This window comes from Chiloscyllium plagiosum, chromosome 20 (assembly GCF_004010195.1).
Source record: "Chiloscyllium plagiosum isolate BGI_BamShark_2017 chromosome 20, ASM401019v2, whole genome shotgun sequence".
NCBI classification, from domain to species: domain Eukaryota; kingdom Metazoa; phylum Chordata; class Chondrichthyes; order Orectolobiformes; family Hemiscylliidae; genus Chiloscyllium; species Chiloscyllium plagiosum.
The window spans coordinates 50,970,288-50,990,862 of NC_057729.1; the positions used below are offsets into that span (position 1 = coordinate 50,970,288).

General features: G+C 45.1%; 1 protein-coding gene across 9 annotated transcripts in view; it reads right to left on the bottom strand.

Moving 5' to 3' along the window:
* Window positions 1–340: 340 nt before the first annotated feature.
* Window positions 341–20,575, bottom strand: part of LOC122560270 (protein CBFA2T1-like) — a 168,954-nt gene continuing 148,719 nt past the window's right edge. For 7 of the 9 annotated variants that reach the window (XM_043710804.1, XM_043710798.1, XM_043710800.1 and 4 more), the window contains 4 exons: window positions 18,891–19,083; window positions 15,912–15,980; window positions 12,075–12,265; window positions 8,690–10,374 (listed from right to left, as the gene is read on the bottom strand). In XM_043710804.1, the coding sequence (XP_043566739.1) occupies window positions 10,102–10,374; window positions 12,075–12,265; window positions 15,912–15,980; window positions 18,891–19,083 (726 nt within the window). In that variant the 3' untranslated portion in view covers window positions 8,690–10,101. Of the gene's footprint in view, window positions 5,313–8,689; window positions 10,375–12,074; window positions 12,266–15,911; window positions 15,981–18,890; window positions 19,084–20,575 lie in introns of those variants that run through there. The other 2 variants (XM_043710796.1, XM_043710805.1) reach the window with 2 other exon arrangements.

Sequence of the window (20,575 nt, forward strand, 5' to 3'; positions counted from 1 at the left end):
GATATGCCAGGGCAGTAATGTGGGAGTGCAGCTCTGTCAGTGACACCTTCTTTCAGGTGAAAAGATAAATCAAGGGAGTTATCCCTGGTGCCCTTACCAAGACTTACCAAAATCAGAAAAATAACCTGGAGACTATTGCTTTGCTCTTTGTGGGAGTGAGCTGTGTATCAATTGGTTGCTGAGCTGCCTACAGTGACTACACTTCAAAGGGACTTGATTGGCTGTTCAGCACCTTTCAAGGCGCTACAGATACGGAATTCTTTATTTTCAGCCAAGTTTCTGGAACTCAACTTCAACCTGCATTTGAATGCAACTGCACAGAAGGCCACAAAACACTTCAAATTTTTACAAATATTTATTTACATATACAACAGAGAGAGAGAGAAAAAAATACAATACCCGATTCAAAGAAGCACTGCATTGAAAGTAACAAAGACACAAAGGTCCATTGCTAATCTTCAATAGTTAGCCACTGCTTTAAAAGAAGCTAGATATAGAACTGTACTTCCAACATAATGTACTGCCCACTCTCCTCATCCAGTTTGTAGCTTGCTTACACTGGAGGTTTTATCCCTTTCTTGTCAGTGGGACAAGGCGCTGGTGTCTTAGAATAAAATCAAAATACTACAAAGTCTGGAGATCTGAAATAAGAACAGCATGGAGCTGGAGAAATACAGCAGGTCTGGCAGTATCTGTGAAGAGAGAAGGTAAGTGAATGTTTCGAGTCTGGTACGACTCTTCTTTGATATTTTAGAATGGCGAGCTCCATCTTCAGAGACAGCACCTGCTGCAAGGGGTGAACATGGGCAAAGTTTTCCTTTTACTGGATCCTGATGAGCAGGTCACACAGACGATTGCAATGGGCAAATACATACAAACCAGATTTTGGCTTTCCTTTATGTTGAAAGTACCTTCCCTACAGGTTAACCACCGTCCCTTCATCTCAGGGAACAGCTCAGATCAAATTAAGTTTTGGTTTCTCATGAATTTGAGGGCCAAGAGTAAACTTGCAATCAATTACCTCCCCGCTCTTCCTTGCCAGGAGTCTGAGACCACAGCTTCTAGATACTGACAGTTCTGATCTGTAACGCTCTCTGCAGACACGTTGGTGTTAACAATAACTTCTATTTAATTCACCTTAGAAGCAGTAGTGACCATGACTTAGAATGTCACAAATACCTGGATTCCACACAAGGGAACTGGATACAGAAACTGAATATTGAAAGGGAAATAGTTTCAGAGCTAAGGGAAAAGTCGGAGAATTGGATGGCTCTTACAAAGAGCTGGAACAGGCACATTTGTCAAATGGCCTTCTGTACAGGACTATTTCACTTGGCTAAGCAGGTTTCCCCACACATCAAAGTTACTTGGGCAGGGAGTGGTGGGTTAACTATGGTATGGGTATAGGGTGGGATGCTCTTTGGACGGTTGGTGCTGACTGAATGAGCTGAATGGCCTCTCTCAGCACGGTAGGGATTCTCTGATTTTACTTCGTCTGACTAGTTGCCGGTTAGATATTTTTTATTGCAGATTGAAATGATAACAAACGCGTCCTTAGGGAACTAAGCAGCAATAAGCTATGCCACAAACTGGCAGAGCTAATGTGTTCTTTCTCTACCCATGTGCTCACAAGCTCAGTTGACTGATAGCTGGGAGAGGTAGCTTGAGGTTAACAGGAGTGGGAGGACAACTGCTAGAACTGTCTATTGCAATGTGGCACAGGGAGTCCTTAAGGGGCATGTGGTGACTGACTGTAAGAGGGTGGGATGGGAGGGGTAAGGAGTGGTGTGAAAGAAAAGGCAATCAAAATCCTGAGGATAGCACAACTACACTATCACCAGAGATTTATTATACGCTCTCTATGAGGTCGGATCTTCACTTTGAAAGCATGTGCAACAGGCAGTCCATTTTACAACTGTTGAAAAGTATTGGAAACAACAAAAGGGAACTATATAAAACAGGCTCCTGACTGGATGCCATTGCATGGGGTCAAGATCAAATTGTTTATGGCTGCAGAGTTCACAAATCACTCATGCCCACCACCAAAATTAAAAAGCTGATATCAAAACCTAAATCTGATTTAGTTTTTGCGATAAAGATGTGAATATCGCTCAATGGTCTAACTCCATTCTCCCAGGGTTGTAGTTCAAGGCCCTACTACAGCCAATGACGCTACCAGCTTCACCCTACTCCCCAGCAGAACTGTCAACATTACTTGTGTTTCAATCATTTGATCACATTTCATTGGCACCAATTTGTATTTTAGCTTGTTTTTAAGATGGGGGGAGCATTGAGAATTGGCAAACGCTTTGGAGTTCTGGCACTGATTAAAACTCATGGTAAGATATCTGGGCAGGAAGTGCAGTGGAGAATGGCCAACTGACCATCCAGTTAGTCAGGTTAATTTGGGAATTTTATATTTTTATTCTGAAAATCCAGATTCTATTGATATGATTCATGGAGTGGAAGAGGATGGAAATTGAAAGAAAAAAAACTTGAGAAACCAGAAATTAATTTTGTACAACCTGTAATTACATATTGCACAATTTGGGACAACAAAGTCACCAAACCACAGGCTGATTAATTCTTCACGTTATACCAGCGTAAAATTCATACACCTCTGAGGAAAAAGCAGAAAGGAAACGCTCTGTGGTTTTCCCTCGGGAGAGGATAGCTGTTGTCAGGTTAAAAAGTTCCTGAAACTTCCATCATGTTGTGGGGTTTGGGGAGGATACAAAGATTAGTCAATGTGACTTAATGGAAGAATGGTTTTTGTTAGTATTGCTCACATTGACTTGGCCTACAGGGGCTTAGCTATAGTTGTCATGTTAGCCTTTTAAGAAAAAACATCTACGCCTATGTGTCAAAAGCTGAAGAGATCAACATTTGGGAAAGAGGTGGGAACAGAAGGGGTAAATATGGCTTTGGACAATAGTAAATACAGCGCAGAAACAGGACATTCATTCCAACTGCACTAAGCTGGTGTTTAGACTTATTGTGATTGCATTCCCATTAACACCCGCCCCACCTCAGTCTCACTTTCTACTCCTTTTCCTTTCATGTCCTCATCTAGTTTCCTGTTGAAAGCATCAAATCCATTTGCCTCAAGTCCTTCCTGTGGAATTCCACATTCTAACCAATCGCGGAGAGTGAGGAAATGTCTCCTTGGTTCCCTGTTGGATTTGGTTGCACAGTAAAAGAGGCAATATTGAATCAACCCAATTGCTGTCCATCTTTCCTACTTCAAGTTTATAGAAATGAATCAGGAGAGGTGTTGAAGGAAGACTGACCCAGCATTATATGTTTTACATATTGCCCAGTCTCCTTCCAATAACCATATGGCAGGCATTAAGAGCAGGAAGCAATTGATGCAGAGAAGCATCCCTCAAGCTGTAGACCCTGGTGACAGACTGATGACTGTTCCAGGGAAAAGCTAGCCATGGAAACAGCCATAGGCATATTTCCTGTGTTCCTCTTCTGTTATTGGACATGGAAAAGCCTTTATTCCCTAGGTTCTCTCTTCCTCATGATACTTTTATTAAATTCCACTGAAAACAGAGTCCTCTCCCTGATGGTAGGACAGAACCCTCTGGAATCCACACCTTGAACTGTCTAGTTCACAGATCAACTAAAGGGAGCAGTGTTGAAGGGGAAAGGATTAAAGTGGGAGAGACATGTTAAAATATGAAGCAGTTCCTGTGGTCCCAGCTATGTCCTCTCCTCTCCTGGAGATCTTTCACGGCATTTACAACAATCTGTTTGAGAAATACCGGGTGGTAGTGTAGTGTAGACTATCATCCACTAACATTAGATGAGTACAAGTCCCACCATGGTAGTTGTGCAAATTAAATTTGACTCGTGTAATAAAAATCTGGAATTAAAAATAGCTAATAGGAATGGTCCTAGTGAGCATGAAACTAACAGACTGCTGTTAAAAAAAACCCCATCTGGTTCACTAATTTGCTTTAGAGAAGAAAATCTGCCATCGCCACTTGGCTTGGCCTACATGTGACTCCAGATCCACATGAAGGGGTTAACTCTGAACGAGGCAGTTGGTTGTATTCAAAATGATGGTTTATCATTGACTCTCAATGGGCATTAAAGATGGCCTGATTGGCAAAGCTCACATTGAATGAAAATAAAAATGCGTACCCATGGGTTTCAGCAATCTGGTGGTGTCTTCAAAAAGACTGGCCCTTTACCTATTTATAATGGATGGAAGTATCATTGTCAGAAGCCAAAATGTGACTAGAAGAGATCTCATTGTAATTCAAACATCTATTTCTAAATGCCCTTAAGTCAATAACAATGGAATTTCACTTCTCTTCTCCTGACCCCACCTCAGCAGTCTGTGCCTGAGAAGATTCCAGAATAAACAGCTAGCTGTTATCTCATTGTTCCTTTCCTTGGGGGCTACAAGAAAGAGGAATTAAATGAAAGATGGATTACACCTTGAAGGAGTCGGTCAGCCAGTGTGTAGAATGTTAAAGAGAGACAATGACACAGGGATTATCTTTTGGAGAGGGGAGACAAACTGTTGCAAGAAGCTATGCCAACGCTTTCATGACAAGTTCACCCGACAGGCCCTGAGTGCACAGGAAGACAGGAGTTAATTCAATCTGGTTACAATCAGAAAATAGGCGATTAAATCGACTGTAGCACAAGCCAATGACACAGAACATTTTTTTTTAAAGAACTGGCAGGGCTTAAATTGCCACATATCAGTTGCATACACAAATTCTTCTTAAATAAAAAAAAACATTTAAAAGAAACCCAAAAGAAGATAAAGAATTCAGTAATCACAACACGACAGCTTCACAGAACAAAAAGGGCAGACCCTTAAGGACTGCTTACACTGACGCCAATACTACAATCCTTCACATTAACTGGTCACAAATGAAACAAACACACTGTACTTCTCATTCACTTACAGAGACACACAGCTGAACAGAGGGATTAGATCAATCAGTTTTGTTTTGTTTTTGTAATGAATCCTGAACTATGAGGTTTTGGTTGTTGGCCTAGCACATTAGGCAACCTCCCCTCGACTTTCGGTAAGCCGAAGAGAGAGAGAGTTTGGCTTGGACAGTTTGGTTGTAGAGGATGATAATTTGGTTCAGTTCTCATTTTGGTGGACACACAAGAGTTGTGCAGCTCTAACTGTTCGCTTCCAATCCGATCAAAGTTTGGGATACCCTTTTGTGCTTGGTTTCAGCGGAATCTCTGTCCTCGGCAGGCAAACGTCGCTTCGCGTTTAGAAGTCAAGGGAATCGAGAAGGGGGAAACGAAGGCTCCCAAGTCCTGAAAAGAAACTGTGCCAAGAAAAGGGAATCAAAAATAGCTGTTCTCACACTCTCCATTTCTTGTGAGCAGGGAGCCGGAGTTTTAATTTCTATCTTAGAAAGAAAGGGGATGAATTGTGCTTAGCAAAATAGAAACTGGGAGTTAAAACACAGGATAGGATGGGGAGCGGGGAAATGGACAGACATCATTGATTATCAAAAGAGGGGAGCAGGGACATCACACACAATGGCGGAGCAATACATTTTCACCCGTTCAACTTAGACATTGATTAAGGTCTTCAGGCAGCGATTGCTCTCAATGTAGCAGATAGTAAATGCGATTGTGCATTAAAGCTACGGCACAGTGCACATTGGTATCTGGCACTGTAAGGTGATGACATTGTGTATTTCAGTCCGTACCCTGCTCACTTGCCAGTTTGCTACTTGCTTGTGTGGTTGCCAATTCACCAGGAATTGTAGACTTTTCTCCAGCACACCGCTTTGAGTAACAGAAGGAGACATATCATAGTCACTGAAAACTTTGGTATGCTTTTCTTCATTTCTGTGAGGACTACTATTTTAAAATCACAGAATTAAAGTTGGGGCAAATGAAATTGAAAGATTGAATCAAATTGGTAAATGGAGACTCTTCTGTGCTTTCCACTTGGAGTGGGCAGGCAGTGTACCATGGGAACGGACTTGTTGCACAGTCAATGGCATCAACATGAGGGGAGGATATTGGGTGCCAAGAGGTCATGTGATGAAATCTCCAGGATGCGCTCAAGCAGAGTTGGCAAGAGTGAGCAGAAACTTTGTGACCCCTTGTGGGAGAGTCTCGAACCAGAGGGCATAATCTCAATGAAGGATCGCATGTTTAAGACAGAGAGGAGCAGCCAGTTCTTCCCTCAGAAGTTTGTGAATATGTGTAGTTCTTCACCATGGGAGCCTGGTGAGGCTGGGTCATTGAGTATATTCAAGACTGAGAGAGACAGGTTTTTAATATGTGAGGGAATCAATTGTTATGGGGAAGAGGCAGGAAAGTGGAGTGAATGATTATGAAATCAGATATGATATCACTGATTGGTGATGAAGACTTGATGGACTGAATGGGTCTACTGACAGCCTTATGGTTGATGGCGATATGAATAGCTCTCCCTGGGTTTCTGTTACACTTTTCTGTTCTGTCAGCTCATGGGCATAGCAGACCTGGGAGGTAAACCTTCAAATGCCAGACTAACCTTTAACCTTGCTGTACTAAAGAGGGTCAGATCATGCAGTGGACTAAAGGCAACATTTCTAACACGCATATGAGGAAAACCAGTTTACCATTAATCTGTAATCTGTCACTCGGCGCTATAATATCCTGTTCCTCAGATGCTGCCTGACCTGCTGTGCTTTTCCAGCACCGCACTCTTGGCTCTGATCTCCAGCATCTGCAGTGTTCACTTTCTCATGCTATATGACACAGACTATAGCAGAACAATCCTGTTTTGCTTTACATAAGCCCGGCAGAGCACATGGGTGCTGCCAACACTCCAAATCCCTCTGGAATCTCCAGGAATCGAGAATCAACTTCTAGGGTATTCCTGGAATCACAGGGGGAGGGGGCACTACTGAAACAGTTTACCATCCTCAATTTTCTTTCAGTACTTTTTGAGTATTGGGGGGGTGGGGGAGTCAAAATCAGGGAAGTCAAAACCACCAGGAATATATGTAAGCCATGTTGGCTACTTTAAGGTCACGCCTTGGGCTCCACCTCAACACATCAGGATTATTTTTTGTTACAAAATGAAACATAATCGCTGACAAGCTGGGCATCCACAAGCCTAAGAGATGAACAACAGGCAAATACCCCTCAATCTTATGGGGAGCCATCACAAGGTCATGGTGGGCAAACTCTTATCTTGACACAAATCCTGCAATTTGACCTTTCAGTTCTACTGCCTCGTGCTATCTCAGAAATGCAGCATTATTTATTTAAAGAACACACATTCAGGACTGAGGGAGTCACACCTCGGCTTGAAATAACATTGGAAAAGTTCCACAGCCCAATCCCTGCTGTTCAAGGTGCTGCTTGAGCCCTTCAGAGGATCATCGCTTTGTAATACACAGAGCGATACTAAAGCCAACAAAACCCTGTAACTCATCTTCCTGGATACACTAATTTGTCCAAAAATACCACACACTTCGAATCATTTTGTAATTAGATAAACAGTGGGGCGGCAATTATATGGAGAATTAGCTATTAATCAAAACACTCAGGTGTTATCTGAACCCCTCAATAATGTCTTAGTCTCTTAAATCACTCCCAGTTGCCTATTTCTGAGTGGGTACTGCAATCTGACCCATCAACTGGTTGTCTCCTAGCTCCCATAAGTTAAATATGATGACTGTCCCTGTATCTTTCTAAGCTTCCATTCACCACATGGTTAAATTTGCCAATAGTCAACCACCAGCAAAATGGTACGTCTATCTGCAAAGATGAAAAACAAAGGAGAGACAATCATAGTGTCCAGCTGCATAAAGCCAGTAACTGATCCCCTTTGACTTTGCTCATATACGAGAGACTGTACAGGTGGACACTGGTTCAGTGGAAGATAGAACAATAGCAATTGTAGAAAATGGAGAGGAAAATATAGCTGGGCAATTTTGAATGGTTCTTCTGGGAGATTAGGGTTTGATGCTGAAACAGCTGGATTCTGGACACTGTCAGCATTGTAGGCAGTGGAGCAGGGTACCTGGAGCAGAAAGTGCCACCAGCCATTTGAGGTTTGCAATCTGGCTGGTCGGTACCAGACCAATAAGCAGAAAGCAAGTTGGAACGGTGCATCTGTAGCGACACACATTCCGTGGCGAAATGGATTCCACAATCAGACAGCATTGAATGAATTACGCTTTGGAACAACAGTGTGACTTTAAGACAGTGGGACACCTGCACGGCTACCACAGAACCCAGATAGTGTTCCCAGAACACCTCAACTCTGAGTGATAGAGGAGCCTTAGAAACAGTGGGCTGCCTCACCCCAATCTAGAATGTTCCTTGTGACCAGGTTTATCAATCGTGGACCAGATTCTTTACTTCTCAAGTCATTCAAGGTCACCGAGGGTCAGCATCACAAAAGCTGGTTGATGGCTGCCTCTCTTCATCTCTGCTCCCCCGATTACTAGACATGGGGATTAATATTTAAAGTGGTGTGTCTTCAATCCTGTACCTTCATTGAGAGGTCGCCAAATCCTTTCCCACAGTGACACCGTTTCTTGGCCATAACACCACCAGGACCCTACCAGCGAGAAGTGAAAGAGCGCAAGGGGAAAGGGAAGGGGAGGGGCTGGCAGACCTGCGAGAATGGGGGCTGGGATGGTGGCAAACCTATCAGAGAGGAGTGGGGAATAGCCTGTAATGGAGATGAGGAGGAGGAGGGCAGTGTTGCTCGGGGTGACCGAAGAGTGGAGGGATCCTTTGGCCAGCTTGAGTATTTGAGGAGCCACCAATTTCCCAGCAAAAGCTGCACTGAATCCCTTGACTTGTGTTTCCTTCTGACCTTTTGGGAACAGCAGCAACCCCTCCCCCAATGGCCAGTTACTAAACACGTACCAAAAAGGTAGATATCATTGTTAGTTCAGAAACGCCTGCCAAGGGTATCATTCTTTGGCGCAAAACATTAATTCTGTCAGGTATATGTCTAGCTCCGCCTACAGCCAGATAGGAGGGAAAACCAGATACAAGGTGGGCCTCCAGATTTCTAAACCCCCGACAGCGAAGCATCTAAACACACTCTCTCACTTCAACTCTATTTTTGTAAAATTGGACTTCAACAAACAACCTTATGTGCGCGTGTGCGTGTGTCTGGAGCTTGTCACCGTGTGACACAAACTGTCCACTTGCTTTCGGGAGATCACAAAGGAGGTGAGGAGTAACGTCTCGAGAGGTCAGTCGTTACAAAAAGTCATACGAAGAGCAGTTTTACACACACCAAAGCCGACCCAGGCCACCTGCTTCCTTCCCCATCAAGTACACCACTAGAGCAGTCATCAGCCACCGTCGGATCTTTCCGGAGTGTTTCCTTGGGGTAGGAACGGAATGGCGTCAGGGAAGAGCAATCAGTGTACAAATCATTTGTGGGGACAGGAAGACGGGAGATTTCCTTTCACACGTTTCGAAAAGGGATATACAAGTCAAAAGAGAGTCCCTTTACCCCCTTCAAAAACCAGCGACAAACCACATTCTTTTGACATTTCTCTTCGAAGGAATAAGTTCTAATCTCTTGAAAGAGTCCCTTTTTTTTAAACCAAGAGGTAAAGAGTGTTTTGAGTAAGTAGGATCTGAATTGTTACTCCTTGTCCACTTTGATTGCACAGGTAAATGTTTACATTTTCTTTTCGGACTGCAGAGCAAGATGCAGGATTGTTATGGAGTCAGCAGTGAGTGGGGAGAGACATACAGGAGGACGTTCATGTCCCAGTCCAAAACATTTCTGCAGTCGTCTCATAAATGGCAGTGTTTCTGGCCCGTGGATACAGCAGCCTGCTTCCTCTGTTGCCAGGAGTCCGACTGTAGATTTTGCTTCTGTGATTTTATTTTTTTTGCTGGCCTACATTTCAGTCGAAGCTCTCAAGAGGAGCCTTGAGCCCGAATTGTCTCCCCCTCAATTATGTCTTTTTTTTGAACATTAAAAGGAAAAAAAGGGTATCTTTAAAAGCTGAGGCCTACACCTGATATCGAACTGTGGCCCCGGGTGGGAGTTTCAATTCCAATGTCTCCATTTGACGTGGGGGGTGGTGGGGAGGGGGAGGGGGGGGGGGGAGGTCATAGGTCACGTTACTGCACACTGGCATCTGGAGCAGCCGGTGTGGCCGATCTGGAAGTCACGGTGGACGGGGGAGCCTTCTCCAGAGCTGGGCTCTTCTCGCCTTTGGCGGCCTTTGGACCAGAGCCTCCTGCGGGCACCACCTTGGCCTGAGCGTGCAGGTTCTGGCCGCAGATGCGGTGGTGCTTTTCCCAATCTTTGTGCTGGCAAAAGGAGCCGCAGTAACGGGCCGCATTGCAGCCGCTGCAGGTCTCGCTGGCCTTGCGCCCACAGTTCCAGCAACTCTGGCAACAACAACAACACGAAGCAGTACAGTTACAACATTTACAAGACATTCGGACAAGTGAAGCGCGGTGGCTCAGTGGTTAGCGCTGCTGCCTCATTGCACCAGGGACCCGGGTTCAATTCCACCCTTGGACGACAGTCTATGTGGAGCTTGCATAAGTTTGGATTTCCTCTGGGTGCTTGGATTTCCTCCCACAGTCCAAAGATTAGATGGATTGGCCATGCTGAATTGCAGGTATGTGCAGGTTTAGGTGACTATCCATGGGAAATGCAGGGTTACAGGAATAGGGGTGGGAAGTGTGTCTGAGTGGGTTGCTCTTCAGAAGGTTAGTGCGTGCCCGATGGGCTGAATGGCCTGCTTCTACACTGCAGGGATTCTATGAGTCCATAAGTTGGGTGGGAAGACTTGTTGCCATGTTGTAAACCTCTATGACAGAGTACGTGGACAGGAAAGGTTGAGAAGGAAACAGGCCAAACACAGGCAAATGGGACTAGTTCAGTTCAGGGAACTTGGTCAGCGTGGACAAGTTGGACTAAATGGTCTGGTTCTGTGCTGTATGACCCTATGATATCAGGGTTAAAGGTCATAGAACATAGAACAATACAGACTGCTATTAAACAATATTTTGTATGGACATTAATCTGAATAAAATTTTATAAATTAATTTGAAGAGAGGGAATATGGGAAAGGAGGTGATGGTGTAGTCGTATGATCACCAGACTATTAATCCAGAGACCCTGGTAATGTTAGGGGTGGGGTTCTGGTTCAAATCCTGCCATGGCAGCTGATGGAATTTGAATTCAATATAAAAAAAATTAAATGAATAAAGAAATTTTACAAAAACAATTAGGAGTCTAATGATGAACATGAAACTATCGTTGATGGTCAGAGAAATCCCATCTGGTTCACTTATGTCCTTTAGGGAAGGAAACTGCCATCCTTACCTGGCCTGGCCTACATGTGACTCCAGATCCACACTAATGTGGCTGATTGTCCTCTGGATTTACAGTGATGAATCCACCTTAGTTTCTGGTCAATGGTAATGGACTGGAAGCTAATTGTGGGGGGATTCAGTGATGAAGATGACATGGGGCAATGGTTAGATACTTAATCGTCCACTCTCTGGGCAATTAGAGATGGGCAATAAATGCTGGCCTGGCCAGTGACATTCACATCCTGCCCAGCTCAAACTGTGTTTTCTTGCCATGGGTGAAGCGCATGGGTCCTGCTGGGTTAGTCAACTACAACTCTGTTGTCACCTCATGGAGTGGAGGCGCTGATGTTGTACTGAGGTGGACAAGGTCAGACGTCACGCCAAGCTTCACCTGACGAAGGAGCAGCGCTCCGAAAGCTTTCAAATAAACCTGTTGGACTATAACGTAAGGTGTGGTGACTTCTGACCATGGAGGCAAGTACATGGGCCAATGATCAGGATCGGGAAGTCTTGGCTGATATATTTGCTCCAGTTGTGCCCTCAAGCCCCTGACATAATTGAGACCAGCATGAACTAGCCGAGCTGGCTGGCACAGTGTGGGGTGAGGTCCAGGTCACAGACCTATCATGCTCACAAGATTCAACTCTACACTTGGGCTACTGAGTCTTGAAACAATCAAGTGTCGGCCAAAAGAGGATTCGCGAATGCTCACCCTGGCACTAACGTGCGCGTGGTCCCAGGAAGGATATGAGAGGGTAGCCTACCTCGCTGGTATCTTCCTGCTCATTGATGACGGTGAAAGCATCTTCAGCTGCTTGCCGCTTGGCATCTGCTATCTTCTGCTCCATCTTGGCCCTCTCTGCCGTTATCATCTCATACGCTTTCTGCTCAGCCTCGGTTACTGCCTTCTGTAACTGCGACACGGCCTGTCGTTTGACCTCGTTCACTGCCTCCTCTGAACACAGGGTGGGGTGGGGAAGGAACAGACATACAGCTGAATGAGAACAAGCAGGTGTTCAAATTCATCAGGGGGCTCTGACGAGAATAAATGGGAAGGAACTGTTTCCACTGACAGCGGGGATCGCAGGTAATTGTCAATAGAAGTTCAGAGACGGACGGTAAGAGGTTTCAGAGAGTTGTTACATAAGAAATAGGAGCAGGAGCAGGCCATTTGGCCCATCGAGCCTGCTCTGACTTTCAATGGCTGATCTTTTCATGGCCTCAGCTCCACTTACCCACCTGCTCACCAAACCCCTTACTTCCTTTACTGTTCAAAAATCTACCTATCTTTACCTTAATAACATCCAACGAGGTAGCCTCAACTGCTTCACTGGGCAGGGAATTCCACAGATTGACAACCCATTGGGTGAAGAAGTTCCTCCTCAACCCAGGCCTAAATCTGGGAGATAGTGAGGTCTGCAGAGGCTGGAGAGTCAGAATCAAGAAAGTGTGGCACTGGAAAAAGCCACAGCATGTCAGGCAGCATCCGAGAAGCAGGAGGACTGATGAAGGGTCCTGCCTGAAACGTCGACTCTCTTGCTCCTCTGACGCTGCCTGACCTGCTGTACCTTTTCCAGTGTCACCCTCACTCTATCTTCATAATTACAGCCTGTGATACACTGCCTGAGAACAAGGTGGAACAATACTTTTCAAAAGGGAATTTGATAAATACACCTAGATTCCTCCTCTGTGAACTGGGAGCTTCCTCGATCCTTCAAAGCCATGTGTGGGGCTTCATCAAAGAGCTGATTCCTACAACACTGGGCGCAACAAGAGGAGCTTGGTAAAAACACTTCTGCATTTGACAAAGAGAGCAATAACTGAAGTTTACATAGTACCTTCAATCTAAACAACAGCACCCCAAGGTGACATATAAATGCATCGAGGTATCATTAGGCAAATGTAAGGAGACGGACAAAATTTGGATTGTTGTTTAAAAAGGCTAGCACAGGCTTGGCAAGTGAAATGTTCTCTTTATATGTTTCCCTATGTTGGACTGGGCAGGGTTGTGTGGGCGAGGGTCAAAGAGATGCCACTTGCTCTTGGGTGTTATTGGAAGAAGACAGGAGTTTGAGTATTCAAAAAGATTGAAAAGGGCTAACACGCTAATGTCAGACACTGGGGATATGTTCCTCTCAAGACTGGAGGGTTTGAGCTAGAGGGAGAGGCTGAATAGGCTAAGACTTTTCTCCCTGGAGTGTCGGAGGCTGAGGGGTGCCCTTTATAGAGGTTTATAAAATCATGAGGGGCATGGATAGGGTAAACAGACAAGGTCTTTTTCCAAGGGTAGGGGTGGCCAAAGCTAGCGGTCATAGGTTAAAGGTGAGAGGGGAAGATTTAAAAGGGACCTGAGGAGCAATCTTTTCATGCAGAAGGTGGTGCATGTATAGAATGAACTGCCAGAAGAATTGGTGGAGGCTGGTACACTTACAACATTTAGAAGTAATTTGGACAGATTAGATTAGATGAGATTAGATTCCCTACAGTATGGAAACAGGCCCTTCGGCCCAACAACTCCCCACCAACCCTCCGAAGAGCAACCTCCCCAGACCCACCCACTACATTTACCCCTGACTAATGCACCCAACACTATGGGCAATTCAGCCCAGCCAACTCACCCAACATGCACATCCCTCCGAACGCGGGAGGGAACTGGATAGGTTTAGAGGGATAGGGGCCAAACGTGGACAAATGGGAGAGTTTGGTTTAAGAAATCCTGTTGGCATGTTTCCATTCCATATGATTCTAAATGGACACTTATGTCAGAACACTGGCAAGCTGCTGAGACATTCATTTTGTACGGTAACTTGGAAAGGAAGCCAGGGAGGAGAAATGTTTGCACAGAGTGAGTGTTTCAGGGCTGGAATGTATTGCTTGAAATGTGGTGCACCCTGGTTCAATCCAGGCATTTACAAGAGCACTGGATGATGATGAGGGCATGGGGCTATGGAGATTGGCATTGGGTAACTTGTTTGAAGGTCTGGTGCTGATGCAATGGGCCGAACGACCTCATTCTGCTCTGTAACAGATCTGTGACTTTTATTTATACTTCAGTTCTGTTTAAACCTTGCAATATGCTTCCATCCGATGAGAAATAGATAAATGACAGGTGCCCGATGTCATGGTTATTCTTGCAGATGGCACTGCCACGCACAGAGAACTGAATTGCCCAGAAGGTGTCAGGGCAGGGTGACAGTTTCACGTCAGTTCCGCTCCTGGCTGGCAGATGGTGCTTTTCTTCTGCGGGTAATATATAGCGTGACAGTTTCCTTCCTTCTATCCTCTGCTCTTTCTCTCCTCACCTTCCACCTCCCCCACAAAAATGGAACGCTGTGCCGTGCACAAAATGCCAAATCCGTGCTCCTCCGGCTGCCAGCTGTCGAGCTTCCCGAATGCCAAAGGAATGACTAAACCGCAAACTCACATTCACTACAAAGCTCTTTCTCATCATCCCCCCGCCGCTGCTTTTCATAACCCCTCCATCGTTCAGCGGCCAGCTCTCACCTCCTAATACCATGTACCCTCTTCGACTTTTGCTTCATAAGGCAGTTGAGGACAAAAGCCTTAGATTGCAGGAGAATACACTCGGGCTGATTCAGTGGCAAATGGAATCCAGTCCGATAAATGTGGGGTGATGCACTTGGGCAGAACAGATAAGGCAAGGGAATACCTGATGACCAGTAGAAAGCACTAAGGATCAGAGGGACCTTGGTGTGTATGTACACTGGTCCTGTATGGTTTCAGGACTGGTAGATAAAGTGGTAAAGAAGGCATTGCCTTTATTAGCCCAGGGATAGAGTTTAAGGGCAGGGAGGTGATGTTGGAACTGTTTAGAAACGTTGGTTAAGCCACACTGTTTTGGTTCTAATTTGCCGCCAAAGCACGTCTTTCGACTGGACTCACCTGTTTTGTGGGGAAGCAGAACAAGCAACACATTGACTACTTATCGTGAAGCTGACTGATGATTGATAGACAGCCAAGGAGTCAGGAAAGCTCTCCATATCATCTCTCCTGTTTCTTTTTTTTTTGTTTATTCTTGGGGTCTCTTTGGCACAGTGGCTCAGTGGTTAGCACTGCTGCCTCACATCGCCAGGGACCTGGGTTTAATTCCAGCTTCAGGCAACTGTCTCTGTGGAGTTTGCACATTCTCCCTGCCTGTTTCTTCGGGTGCTCCAGTTTCCTTCCATAGTCCAAAGATGCGCAGTTCGATGGATTGCCCCATAGTGTGCAAGCTAGGTGTATTACCCGTGGTAAATGCAGGGTTACAGGGATAGGGTGGGGGTCTGGGGCTGGGTGGGAGGGTCATTACAGACTCGATGGGCCAAGTGTCCACTATCTGCACTGTAGGGACTCTGTGATTCTATTCCTACCCCCGGCAAGGTCACCGTTTATTGCTGATCCCTGACTAGTTGTTACCTGATAAGGAGCAGCGCTCTGAAAGCTAGTGCTTCCAAATAAACCTGTTGGACTATAACCTGGTGTTGTGTACTTCTTCAGATGGCCACGACCATCAGTTTATCCCGTTTTACCATTCCCCAGGTGTGTTGGGTATTTCAGTACAAACCCTCAAACTGCTGTAAATTAACTCAAGTTTGCCTTACCCGCTTTCTTCCAGATCTCATCCGGGACGTAACCCGCTGATGGTCTGTGACCGATCTCCCGATTAAGCTCTGCAGTACAGATACAATTAGGTAGATTCATTATCCCGGGTCCCCGTGACAGAGTTAAACCAGAAAGCAGGATAAAACAGGAAAGTGAAAGGAACCAGCTGATAACTCCCTCCCTTCCCAGTGAAGGGCTGCTTCCAACCCATCAGCTCACTCCTCAGCCTCCCTCGGACAAAAAGCCCAAATTTAGAATTCAAACAGAGGAAAGGTTGGTGCAGAATTGACGAGATGCCACTGCATTCCTACAGAATAGTTTCCCTGTGGGTGCAGGGTTATTAAGGGTTACATAATTAAGGTGTGTAGATGGAGGTTAGATGCAAAGAGGTTAATTATTGGTAAGACAGAGTCCAGGTATGCATTTTACCAATCAGACTTTTATTTCAACTCACACCACCAATACCCATCCCACTGATGACTTATTCCTCATGTATGTTACATACCTAAATACACCCAGTCACATTCCTACCCAATCATCCTTAATTTACCTATGAACTAGCTCCTGATCCCTCATGACCTCTGGCTTTTCTGCCATACGTGACTAGATAATAACACGGATGACCCTGGATCTGACTGAGTGATGGACCAGGATTGAAGAGCCACAGCATGTTCCTATCTCTTCAGGAATTGTTGCTACACCCCTTTGAGAACTCCAGAAGGAGACTATCCCATAGCAGCTGAGAAGTCCTTGCAGCTGCCATTTCTGAGATTTTCAGTCATCCTGCCTTGACAAGGTTGCCTCCCTGAGAGTACTGCCAGAGAAATGGGCTCCTTTCGCTGGGAGACCAGGCAGCCATATTAGCTGAGGCATGTTCGAGGAATAAGGTTAGCATGTCCACAGAGAGCACCAGATGGATTACAAGTGGTTGTCACTGGTAGAGGGTTATCCAGACCAAGGGAGCACCTCCCTGTCCAAAGACTGCAAAACCTCGTTTGAGGAAAGGAAGTGGATTGACCCTCTTTCATAGGGATACAAAACTGTCTGGATAGAGTAGGTTTGTGAACCCTGATTGAACAGATTACTGAAGCTGTCACATGACTTCCCATCGCACCCTCACTCTCCTGCTATCCTGCTATTGGTTATCCATCAGGTCTGTTTTTAGGTCACATGACCTTCCCGCAATCAATTGGAAAGCAAATGCACCCCTCATTATTTGATAGACTGACAATAAAAAAGGAATAAGTTAACTTTATTCTCCACAAAATACTTCTACATTATTTTCAGAGAAAATGCTCCCCCAGATGAATGTAGAAATTTTTAAAAATAAATTCATTCACGGGATGTGGGCATCACTGGCTGGGTCAACATCCCTAAAATCCCAGAGGGCAGTTAAGAGTCAACCATATTGCTCTGGGTCTGGAGTCACATGTCGGCCAGACTAGGTAAGGATGGCAGATTTCTTTCTCTAAAGGACACTAGTGAACCAGATGGGTTTCCACCAACAATTGGTAACAGATATAATGGTCATCATTAGACTCTTAATTCCAGATATTTACTGAATTCAAATTCCCCCAATTTCCCTGACAGGATTCAAACCTGGGGTCCCCAAAACATTACCTGGGTCTCTGGACGAACAGTCCATTGATAATACCGCCAGGCCATTGCCTATTTTTGAAGAAGGGAAGGGGAATTCTTTTTCTGTAAGCCTGCTCAGTATTTAGCCCTCAATGCAGATCATGAAAAGGACCCCCAAATGACCTGGTCATGATCACATTGTTGATTGTGGGCGAGTGCTGTGCACAAGGAGTTCCTGTTTCCAATATTACAACTGTCTCAGGGAGGAGGTGACATCGCAGGAATGCCACAGGATTGCTAATCCATGAGAAACAGGTTGTAGGGAAAGGCCTGAAGTGTACCAAGTCCCGAATTAGCTTCACTGGGTTAAAGCAGTGAGTGATGGGATCACACAAACAGCGAGAGTTCCAACCTGGCCCTGAGTTGGGTGAATTCAGCTGGGATGGCCATGTCAGTTCCACAGTCAGTCCGCAATGGGATTGTGGACGTGGCGGGCACGCGAACAAACAAGATGGCAAAAGAGCAAGGGCAGCATTATCCTAAATATACTTCACCTTAACTGGCACAAGGATGATAACTAATAACACTGCAGGCTCAAAGTGAAAGGGCACTAGATTTTCTAGCATTAAGATCCCTTGGCTTGATGAGCAAGATAAAATTTACAAAGAAATTTAAAATGTGTTTGGCAGCCCTCATTCCAAGTCCTGTGGTTTGTAGGGTTGGAGAAACAGATCAACAGAGTCAACCCATAGTCCACTGGGGAGACACGAAGACCTTTTGCGATAGTGTAAACCAGTGCATTGTGATTCAGTGGTCTCCTTTCCAATTAATCGTGCATTTTCTTTCCTTAGGAAAAAAATCCCAAAAAGAGCTGAGAATGCTGGATATCAGAAATGAAAACAGAAATTGCTAAGAAAACTCAGCAGGTCTGGCAGTGTCTGTGGACAGAAAAGAGAAAGTGAGGATCATAGATGCTGGGGAGTCAGAGTTGAAAAGTGTGGCATTGGAAAAGCACAGCAGGTCAGGCAGCATCTGAGGAGCAGGAAAGTTGACATTTCAGGCATAAGCCTTTCATCTGTGGAGAGAAAGCAGAGTTAGAGTTTCGACTCCAGTGACCGTTCTTCAGAACTGGAGGAGAAGGGTCACTGGACCTGAAGCATCAACTCTGTTTTCTCTCACCAGACACTAACAGACTTGCTGTGTTTTCTCAGTAGTTTCTGTTTCCATTTTCTATCCTATCATTCCCATGCATCATTATCGTCCATTTCATGCAATCTCGTGCAATCAGACTTATTCGCTCTCATTTCAGATACCTCCCTCTTGGAGCTAGGCCATAATTCTCATTAAAGGCTGAAAACAGCAGCTGAGAGCTAAGGCAGAGAAAACTCAGTGTTACTCACCAGTCTGAATGGTGTCTGTGTTCCCAGGGCTGAGCTGCCTGAGGTGAGTGCTGCCCCCCTTTCGTACATCCTCTGTGTCATTGTAACGCCTCATCCAGTAGTTTAGCTCCTCTCGGTCAGCTTCTTGGCAACGGCAGAGGACGGCTAGTGAGCGACGAGTCTTCTCCACCATGTCCATGATGCAGTTCAGGAGCTGGAAGGAAAGCGGAGGTTTGTGTTTTTCTCTGCGATCTAGCTCCACCAGTTTTGCTCTGTTTTGGAACGACGAGATAACAGCGAGCCTCCGTTAACTGCGACTCACTTTGGTCCCTGTGCAAACATCTCATCGTCATCAACAGATCCAGACCGGGGGTGCTGCTGAGGAGGAGCCCATTGAACCCAACAATGTGCACCTTTTCCATGGTCATGTCTGCCCTCTGGTGGCCCTGTCGAGGGAGGACACAATATCTACCCATACACCCAGTTTTGCACAACCATTGGACATTGCAGGGGCTAGAGTATCAGCAACCCTAAAAATGCCATTTCATTTGAACTTTCATAGACTCAGAGTCATACAGCACAGAAACAGACCCTTGGTCCAACCAGTCAATGTTGACCAGATATCCCAAACTAAACTAGTCCCACCTGCCTGCACTTGGCCCATATTCGTCCAAACATTTCTTATTCATGAACTTGTCCAAATATCTTTTAAATGTTGTAACTGTACTCATACCTACCATTTCCTCTGGAAGTTCATTCCACACACAAACCATTCCCTGTGTTAAAAAAATGTTGCCCCTCATGTCTTTTTAAAATCTTTCTCCTCTCACCTTAAAAATATGCCCCCAGTCTTCAAATCCCCCATCCTAAGGAAAAGACACCTGCCATTCACTTAGCTATACCCCTCATGCTTTTATAAACATCCATAAGATCACCTGTCTACCTCCTACACTCAGGTGAAAAAAGTCCCGGCCGATCCAGCCTCTCCCCAAAACCCAAACCCTCCATTCCCCATCAACTGATTTCCTCTGGGTGCTCTGGTCTCCTCCCACAATCCAAAGATGCGCAGGTCGGGTGAATTGACCCTGCTAAATTGCCCACAGTGTTAGGTGCTTTAGTCAGGGGTAAATATACGATAGGGGAATGGGTTTGGGTGGTTTACTCTTCAGAGGGGCGGTGTAGACTTGTTGGGCCGAAGGGCCTGTTTCCACACTGTAGAGAATCTAATCTAATCTAACATTCTGGTAAATCTTTACTGAGCCCTCTCCAGCTCAATAATATTGTTCCTATTGCAGAGTGACCAGAACTAGACACAACTTTGTGAACTTCTTTACAAGATTTGTTTGACAGTAGCCTTTAAAGGAGCTAAGACTATTCAATTTTGTTCAATCTGGTGGTTTATTCTTTCAAAATGGATCCTTAAACTTGGCAGAGCAAGTTGATAAAGCAGTTAAAAAAACTTGGGGTTTCAAAAACATTTGGAACATTAAAGTAAAGACATCATTCTAGAACATAATCAATGGTTAGGCCTCCACTGAACCACTGTGGACAGTTCTATGGCCCACACTTCAGGGAAAATTGCAATGGATTTTGAAAGACTATAATCTGTAGCATCACTTGACTGTCTCTGAAACCCAGTTTATACTTTAGGAGTACAGGTAAAAATCTCACCAATTAACAAAACTTAATCAATCCTTCCAGGCTCA